The following is a 9554-nucleotide window of genomic DNA, read 5'->3' as shown; positions in this document are numbered from 1 at the left end:
AACTAGATAACTAGCTTAATAAATAGATTTAGATTACTAACTATATAGCTAAACTTAATATACTAGACGTATAGAGTACACGAGCCTAGAGAGAGCTACTTAAAGCTCTTTAACTAATTAATAAAGCGTACTCTACGCTTAGAATTACGTAGCTATTTATCTAGCTAGAAAATTAAGCTCTTATAGTTATAGATCTTATCGCAGAATTTAGATAGCTATAAAGAGCTACTAAACCTATTATAGCTAGCCTAGAGATATATATAATACTAGGTATAGTATTATAATAATAGAACTAGAACTAGAGACGTAGTAAGTTTTAAGAAAAAATACTAGAGTACTTCTATAGGCGTTGTTACTAGTTTAGTAAGTACTTTTACGTTAACCTAAATATCTGTCTAACAACCTAGAAGCCTAATACGAAAATTTAGGCTAAGTTTAATTAGAAAAAGAAGAAAAAGAAGTAGGCTAAGAAGCTTAAACAAGCTACTAATTAGTCCTCTAAATAGCGAAATAAACCTACGCTAAAAGCAAGTACTACTCTACTAAGCTTTAATAATAACAAGCTAATAAGTAGTACCTTTTCTATTAACTCTATATTCTACTTCTTTAGTATAATAGCTAATATTTTAGAAACTTAGAAGATAGTTCTAATAGCTTTACACCTTATTAATAGGTAGATCTATAACTCTAGCTCTAATATTTATATTTATAACTTAGAGAATTAGAGCTAGAAAAAGATAGTAGAAGCTAACTTAAACGTTATTATATACGCTAGAGGGCAAGCTATAAGAGTTAAGGCTTAGAGAAAGGTAATTCTCTAGACTAATACTCTATTAGAACTAACTCTAATACGCTTTACCTATATAGTATTAGTAGAGAGCTTCTTTATAAACGTTATAGAGCTTACGCGCTTTTAAGATATTAGAATCTACTTTAACTCTAGCTAAAACATTCTATATAAGAATAAGCCTAGTAATATAGTCTATAACTTAGAGTATAAATAGAGGTACTAGCTACTTAACGTAGATAAAAATAGCTACTCTAATCTATAGAAAATATTTACTATATTTATAATAGTATATTAACTATTAAAGAATTTATAACTAGTAATAATTACTACTAGAGCTAAGGCCTATTAACTATAGGTATATCTAAATAAGAAAGCTATTACGCACCTAGAAGAGGCTATTACTAGCTTTAAGCTTAAGAAGAATATACCTCTAGTTAACTAGAAGAACTATAATACCTATATATAGTTAAAAATAAATTATTAAGTCTTCTAGAGACTTAGATTAACGCCTATAAAGCGTCTCTTCTACTAAATAGAGATAGATTTAGTTTAACTACTACTAATAGAAGAAACCTATTTTAATAAGAATAAGTAGAGACTTTATATAATTAATAAATTCTTAGACTAGTATAAAGAATATACGTTATCTATAAAAAGTAAAGTAGTATTAATATCTACTATATATAGAATAATTACTAAACTATAGCGTTAATTTAAGTACTTAGTTATTATACTTAGAACTAATAATAAAAAAAGTTTTAGTAATAAGCTTACTAAGATCTATATTAAATTAGGTATTAAATATAAGCCTAGCTTACCTAAGATACCTAAGTAGAATAGTTATATAGAGAAAGCTAGAGACGTAATAATTATAAAAAGCTAAGTAATAAGAATTATAGCTAGATTACTTAAGAAGCTAGCTTTAGAGCTATTTATTATAGCTATTTAGATTCTTAATATTATACTAATTAAATTAAATAGCTAGAAAACTCTATATAAGGTAGTAATAGGTTATAAACTATTAGTAGCTTATTACGCCTCTATTAGCTATTAAGCGTATATTTATAGAAAGAACCTTAAGAAAGCTAATAAACTAGAAGTACGTACTTATATTAGATACCTACTAGAATAGAACTTCTTAAATATCTTTAGAATCTAGATACTCTTAAAGAATAAGGTTATCTAAACTTAAGATATCTTATTTATACACGACAAGCTATATAAGAATAATAGTAGTAAATATAGAAAGTCTCTAGTAGTTAATATAATTAATATTAAGATGTATAATATTCTTTATAAAGAGCTTATAGTAGAGGTTAAAGATCTACTACTATAGAGCTAATTACGCCTATTTAATATAACTTTAGATAAATAAACGTTAATACTAGAGTAATATACACTAGCTAAAGAATTAGTAGAAGAAGATCTAGAAATATAAATCTAGAAGAAGTAATAATAAGCTAAGAAGCGTAATAAGTCTCTAAGAGGTTACTTAATTACTTTAGCGTTGTTAAGACACTCTACTCTATATAGTAAGAGCTTAAGAGGCGCGTTAAGAAAAACTAACCTCTCTAAGCTAAGCTTATCTACTATTTAAGCTAAATTACTATAAAGACCTCTTAGAGCTATAGAAGACTCTAAATATATACTAGATAGGCACTAGAATAATACTCTACTACGTTAAAACCTTAATTCTAAAGACCTAAGTAATATAATATAGAGTAGACGTAATAGATACTCTTCTCTAAGACCTAAATATATAGCTAGCGTAATTAAGGCGTATAAGAAAGCTTAAATATTTAACTTAATACTATTAATAAACTTATATAACTATATATTTATAGCTTTAGTAAGCTATATTAATAAACTAAGAGTTAATAGAGAGCCTATAAGGTTAAAATACTACTATAATTAGATACTACCTCTACCTAAGTATTATAAGAATATTAAAGGCTATATATTTAAAGCTAAGTTTAAAGAGGCTATATAGAAGAAGTTTAGTAACTACTTTAAGAAAGAGTACTTTAAGAAGACGTTAGTAACGCTAGCGTTAACTATAATAGAGTACCTTCTACTTATATAGGTATTATTATATAAATTTAATAAAGATAGATATCTACTTAAGTGTAAAGCTTATCTAGTAGTTTAAGAAGACCTCTAAATATAATAGAGCGATACCTATACTACTACCTTAGTAGCAAGAATCTTTTAAGCTCTAGTAGCTATAGTAACTATCTTTAGATTACTAATATATTAGTATAACGCTATAAACGCCTTTCTAAACATAAAGCTTCTATAGAAGCTCTACTACTATACTCTAGAAGGTTTTACTAGTTAGTTTAGTAAGCTCTTAGAGTTGTATTAAGCTCTATATAGGCTAAAGAAAGTACCTCTACTATAGTATAAGAACCTTATAGAGACTTTTAAGAAGTTAGAACTTATTAAAATAAGTATTATACTATGTCTATAGGCTAGTAATAAGCTTATAGTTTTCTTTTTTATTAATATTATTATTATACTTATCTACCTAGATAATATAGACGTTTACGTAGAGTTTAAACACTACCTACTTAAAAAGTATAAGATTAGAAAGATAGGTTAACTTAATTAGTTTCTAGGTATATAAGTTATAAGAGATATAGAAGTAGCGTTAACCTAGCTAATCTAGAATTTCTTTATTAATAAGGTTACTAATAAGTTTAACCTACTTCTAAAACTAGGTACTAAGTATCTATAATTCTCTATAAGAGAGAACAACCTTGTAAAATTTATAGAGGCACCTAATAGAGAGTAAACAAAGCTTTTCTAGTAGCTAGTTAGCTTACTAGTATATATTTTCTACTTTACACGTCTAGATATATTAAGAGCTTACTTAGTATTAGCTTAACACTTAATTAACCTAGGTTAATAATATCTTTATACTACTATACACGTGTAGTAATACCTTATAGAGTTAAAAACTCTTACGCTTAAAGCGTTATAATACGCTATAGAGAAGAAATACTTCTAGAAGGTAGATTTTAAAGAGTCTATCTTCTATAGAGCCTTAGATACTTTATTTAGTAATAACCTAGATACTAGAGTAAGCTCTAAAGGCTATATCTTTAAGCTATATAGATTATCTGTAGATTAGAAAGCTATAAAATAATAGATAGTAACTAAATTAATAACTAAGGTAGAGCTTCTAGCGCTTTTAAAGATAGCTTTAGAAATAGAGTAGTAGAACCTACTTTTCTACTACCTAAAGCTAAACCTTAATATTAAACTAAAGCTTTAGTGTAATAATTAGTAGACTATAGGTATAGTAACTAAGGCTATAGAGAAGCTTTAGATAAAGCTTAAATACGTTAACGTACACTAAATATAGCTCTACTAGAAAGTTAAGAACTAAAGAATTAACGTTAAATAGATTTCTATAAGTTAAATACTAGCTAATAGACTTATAAAGGTTCTATTATCTTAGAAACACGCCTACTTTATTTAATAGTTAGAGCTTAAGAATATTTTTAGTAAACTAAAGCTTTTACTATTCTTAGTAGAGTAGTAGAAGTTACCTAAGAACCTCTTACGCTAGTACTAGATTAGATAGTAAACTTAACCTAGGTAATATATATCTAATTTACTAGTATTTTAGAATCTCTAAGATAACTATTTATTTATATTTTACTTCTAGCTCTACTATAGAAGCGTATACTACACTAATTTAACTATTTTCTTATAATATTAACGTATATATATACTAGTTTTATACGTAATTCTATTATATCTTAACTAGCTACGTTTATTATAATCTATTAGATTAACTATAAAATTAATAGGCTATATTTATTATAATAAGCCTAGTTTTAATAAAATATATAGTAATATATTAACGTCTACTTAATAATCTACTCTATAAGATTACTATAAGCTATAGAGAGCTATAGTAACTATAAAAATACTCTAAAAGCTATTAGATAAGGTGTTTTTTCTTTTTACTTACTACTCTTAAGTTTAATTTACGCCTTTACTATTACTCTATCTCTCTTTTTATCTACGTAAAAGCTATAGAGGTTAGTAGTATAGAGGTGTTATACTATTACTTAAATACTTAAACGCTCTACTATCTAAACCTAACCTCTAGAACCTATATTAGACTTTTTAATTAGAAATAGGTATAGTCTTATATATAGATCTTTTATCTCTTTACTTTCTATACTTCTCTTTTAACTCTATAGAGTTCTCTTACAAGAGAGGTAGCTCTTATAGAATACTATAGTACTAAGAAGTGTATTTATAGAAGATAATTATTAATTACCTTTTTAGGTATAGTTAAAAGTCTTACCTTCTTAGATAGCTTTCTATATATACTCTAAGCTAGAGAGGTATATTACTAGATATAGTTACTACTTTACGTAATCTAGTTATGTATATATATAGCTATATTTCTCGTATTCTTAATTAATTAACTTATGTCTTAATACTCTGCAATTCACCTAACATAAACGGTATGATTAAAAGCAAAAACTAACGTTAAAGGAGTGCTTCCACTGTTTCATCATCGGCTTGTTGCTCAATTATTTCCAACATATCCAATAACAGACCCTGCATTTAATAGCCTTAAGTAAGCCCTCTTTTATTCTCGGAGTCGTTGGACTCGCGCTAAAATGTTCGAATCTCTTCAGGAGTCATTTGTCTCAACGATCCTACGCGCCGTACAGCTCGGCGGTAGCGACGCGATGTTAAAGTTGTAGGGTCAGCTTGGCTGCTTGCCGTAGTGTCTTCGCCTAGAGCAGCGCTGCTAGCCTCGTCTTCAGAATAATGACTAAGAGGTGCAAGCATGGCGAGCATTTCTTCGGTTGGTGTCCCCAGTTGCAAGTCGCTCACGTAGACCGAAGGTTCGTCGTCCAGACTACGTGCATTGCTATTCTCGACGACATCTCCAGTCGGGAGAGGAGTGTCCAGGCGGCGCATGGGATCGGAAGCGTGTCCACGATTGGGAACGTTTCCATTGGTAACCCTATGGCTAGCTGGAGTAGTGTTGAAGGGGTCGAAGCCGTCGCGTTCAAGGGTCCAGAATTCGTCCATACTTGCTGAGGGCTCATTATTCTGGGAAGAGATAGCCTCCTCTAGTCCTCCCCACTCTTCGGCGGACCAATCGTCTAAATAATTGGTTATGTTTATCGAAGTGGGCTGATTGCCTCTGTAGCTCTCTCCATTGACTGTTCGGGCACCACTGTTGCCCTGCGCTCGCTCATTTCCATGATTGACGCTTCCATTGGCTGCTGTTGGGGAAGTGCCCCGGCCTGTTTGATTGGAAGGATCCGGAAATCCCATCTCCCTTCTGTCTTCATCGGTCATTGGGGGTAGGATCGTGCTCGCAGGAGTGAACCCTGAACCATTGCCATGATCGATTTCTCCGTACCCGGTTGGGAGAGCATTACCCTGCTGGCTTGTTGGATTGGAAGTGTCTGAGGTTGGGGGGTTCGGTGCGCTGTCAAGATCGGACATGACACTGTTCGATTGAGCGGCGGACATGATGCTCTAGGATGGAGATGCTGATGATGTGAACATGCTGTCTAAGTATGGGCACTGCCCGTTCTTACCTTGGTGTTATAAGGGCAATTGATTCAAGCTGCCTTGGTACAGCAAACGGCGGTTGCTGTCGAACGGACTTTTTTGACTTGGCAGTGAGGGCTCTGCTGCCGGAGGAAGACGTCAACAGAAGATATGACAAACGACAAGCTTGATGTAGCCACAAAGAAGTGACTTCGAGGATAGAAGATGAAAAAGTGGCTTTGATCGCGGATTTATATGTCCTCGTCCACGCGGCATGCCTTCCCGCTCCCTCGAGCACGGCCGCAGAAGCAACAGCGGCATTCCCCTCACTGCGGAGACGCATGCAGGGCTTGCAGACAGGATACCTCATTTTTGACTAGCATATCCATACACACTTGATCCAAGAAGACGCCGAGTTATGCATGCCGATTTCTAGAGCGCCGGAACGCTCGGTCGAGCTGAGTCGTTAGGTGTATGCTGGTCGCCGTCTTGGGCGTGTCCACGGCCTGCATCTGGATCGCCGGTTCACATTGTTCGTGAGGTATGCGAGGCATATCGTTTAAGCATGGATCTCTGTGCAAAATACCTTGGGAACTGTCTTGCCTTAGTCTGTGGGCTTGCCGCGAGGCTTGCCGCGAGGCTTGCATATGGAATGCATAGGACGGCCGGTTGAACATATGGCGTGTTGCGAACCAAATCATGATTGGCACATCCCGCCTCTTTACGTGGGAACGGGCCTGCGAGCAACAGAGGCGGGGTATTCCAAATAATTCAAGTTGATTGGCTGCGTTACTGCTCTCCCGGATTAGAGATGATTCTCCTAGCAACCCAGCCACGCTCGCTTTGAAGGTTGATTGGTCTAGCGCAGGGGCAAAGTTGCCCACTACCGGTCCATTCTGCCGTAAAATCCCGGCTCTGTGAGTTCTCCCCGTCCCTCGTCTATTTAAGCCCCTGCCTTTCCTCGGCGAAATATTCCCCTCAGTCATCCATTTTCGCCCAACACCCTTGCTCAATCATCGCTCATCAATTTTCGCCCTTTACCCCCGCCCGGTCGCCTTCCCCGAACTCCCCACGGTCTTCCTCCCCATAGCACTGCCTCACCATGGATGAATACGTGCGGACAGTCACGTCTTTAGGCGCATACAGCCCTCAGGATTTGCCGCCCGAAAACTTAGAGCAGGTGCTTGACTCTCTGAAGCGGGAGACGTTGAAGATGGAAGTGGTAAAATTATTACGCCCAGCGAAAGATTTCCCCGTCAGTCGAGCTGCATCGCAACGACTCTCGGGCTTACTGAAATTCGTGTCGACTGGCGCCAAGCAGAGTAATGAGAGGGTGCAGGCGCTGCGAAGGTTGAATTGCTTTTCCCTGATCATCTGCGGACTTTGCCTGACTCAGAAGTCCGTCGAGGGCATGAAAAGGGAACTTTTCGACGCGTTCATTGAGCAAGTAACCAACATGCCGCAAGGCAGCATTCACGCCATCGCAAAGGATAGTGGAATCCATAAGGCCGTCTTATTATCCGATACTGACCAGGAATTTTTGCAAAGTAAGGTCTCTAAAGGCACTACCTAAGACCTAAGTGTACTGACGGAGAAACAGATTATATTCGGCTGCAGAATTCAATAAATAAACCAACGCTTGTTCGTCCCCGATATTCGCTGAGTGGGAATCCCTCCTGGTGCTTTTCTGGAATCCCGCATGAAGGAAAAGCTCAGGTCGTATTTCGTGGTTTGCTAGCCCGGGCAATTGGCGGTCAGGTCACAACGTTCCTTCCCCAGGAAGGAAACGATGATGGCTTAATTAGAGTTGTGGTTAGCTTTGACGAATTCATGCTTCGAACGTTGTTTGGTTGGGTGAGCCAAGAGTCACTCAGCGCAGGTAGGTTGTCGACGACCTAGTAATGAAGTTATGACTAACTCGCAGTAAGAACGTTTCTCAATTGGCTGTGCAGTTAAGAGTCGAATCGCCGTAGAATTTGGCCAGGACGTTTTCGAGGCTGTCGAGTCAAGCAACCTGTGGACTCAAGATACTGGAGAGATTGAGACGAAGTGTCTCAACGTGGATGTTTACCCGGGTCAGTTTATGATTCTTGGGTTGGCTATTGGCTAGACGCGCTGCTACGAATTCATGAATTCGTTATATAGATCATAGACACCTTGCCCATCCTCCTTTTGCTCTAACGCGTATGTTTCCTGGGAGCCTCATCTGTCCACTGCCATCTGTTCTGAACAATGTTGAACCTTTCACATCTTGGAATAGGATTTCCTCGCAGGATTGACTCTCGAAAGTTCTTTCGTGGGTGGTCGCATTAAAATTGTGGACTGCTCTTCTTTCAGTGTCCGCAAACGTGGCATTCGTGTGGTTTTGCCACCGTTTCTCCTGCAATACACGTGAGACCGAGCCTAGTCCAGAATCCGTAGAACTAGTCATACCAAGTCGGCTTCTGTTATCGACATGCTCTGTTCCGATCCCGATTTCGGGGCGATGCAGCGGCTTCTCAAGGAGGTCGTGATAGTAGTGACGGTTCGATGGTGCTGAACTGAGATGGAGGAGCACTTGCGCGGGAAAATATATCGCAAGCTCGATAAAATTTGTCGCTGTTTGGTGTCGGTGCCCAACGTGAGATTGCAACTTGGGCCGTGGTTGCGCCCCGCCATTGGCGTCATGACGTTCAATCTATCGCGTGCAATAATCTATCGCGTGCAATAATCCGTAGAAATCTTGGCGACACCTGAAAATTCGCGCGCGCGCGGGAAGCCTTATACAAATCGTAAATTTAACCGTAACGCGTTAATAACAGCCTATAAACTATTAAATAACTATTAGTAAGTTATAAGGCTATATAAATACGTGTATAGAGCTATACTAACAATTTTTTTAGTAGAGTAGTCTATGTTTTAAGCTTACGAAGTTACTTCTTGCTCTTTTACGCTTACGTAGGCGCGTTGCCTACTAACTATACCTAGAGAGCTTATAACTAAAGGCTATAGGCTAGATTCTTATTATTAACTTAATATTTATTACTTTCTACTACTTAGCTAGCGCTATAGTAATATCGTAGCTATAGTAGACGTGTTAGTACTAGAGGTATATAGAATTAAGTAGAATTTAAAGCTTTATAGAAGTATTTATAAGTCTAGTAATCTTAACGCTATACTTAGCTACTCGCATAAATTATTACCTAATAATAAGTAAGTACTATATAATAAGCTATTTTAGAGTAGT

The 9554-nt window shown here is 36.2% G+C and overlaps 3 protein-coding genes across 3 annotated transcripts; 1 reads left to right on the top strand and 2 right to left on the bottom strand.

Moving 5' to 3' along the window:
- Positions 1 to 5431: 5431 nt before the first annotated feature.
- On the bottom strand, positions 5432 to 6307 carry BU26DRAFT_589624 (uncharacterized protein; the record flags this gene model as incomplete). The annotated part of the gene is made up of 1 exon (XM_033834736.1): positions 5432 to 6307. One exon carries the CDS (start codon positions 6305 to 6307, stop codon positions 5432 to 5434), a length of 876 nt encoding a protein of 291 aa, XP_033675287.1.
- Positions 6308 to 7331: 1024 nt separating this feature from the next.
- BU26DRAFT_556950 (uncharacterized protein) lies at positions 7332 to 8438 on the top strand (the record flags this gene model as incomplete). The annotated part of the gene is made up of 3 exons (XM_033832410.1): positions 7332 to 7875; positions 7929 to 8207; positions 8257 to 8438. Exons 1-3 carry the CDS (start codon positions 7431 to 7433, stop codon positions 8436 to 8438), a joined length of 906 nt encoding a protein of 301 aa, XP_033675286.1. The 5' UTR covers positions 7332 to 7430.
- Positions 8402 to 8988, bottom strand: BU26DRAFT_470908 (uncharacterized protein; the record flags this gene model as incomplete). The annotated part of the gene is made up of 2 exons (XM_033825364.1): positions 8402 to 8708; positions 8762 to 8988. Coding segments are annotated over 2 exons (461 nt in total), but the record flags the coding sequence as incomplete, so codon positions are not given.
- Between the last annotated feature and the right edge of the window lie 566 nt (positions 8989 to 9554).

The sequence above is a fragment of the Trematosphaeria pertusa genome (assembly GCF_010094035.1).
Source record: "Trematosphaeria pertusa strain CBS 122368 unplaced genomic scaffold BU26scaffold_33, whole genome shotgun sequence".
Classification (NCBI taxonomy): Eukaryota; Fungi; Ascomycota; class Dothideomycetes; order Pleosporales; family Trematosphaeriaceae; genus Trematosphaeria; species Trematosphaeria pertusa.
The sequence above is the reverse complement of the archived record's forward strand: the minus strand, read 5'-3'. Positions and strand labels throughout refer to the sequence as shown.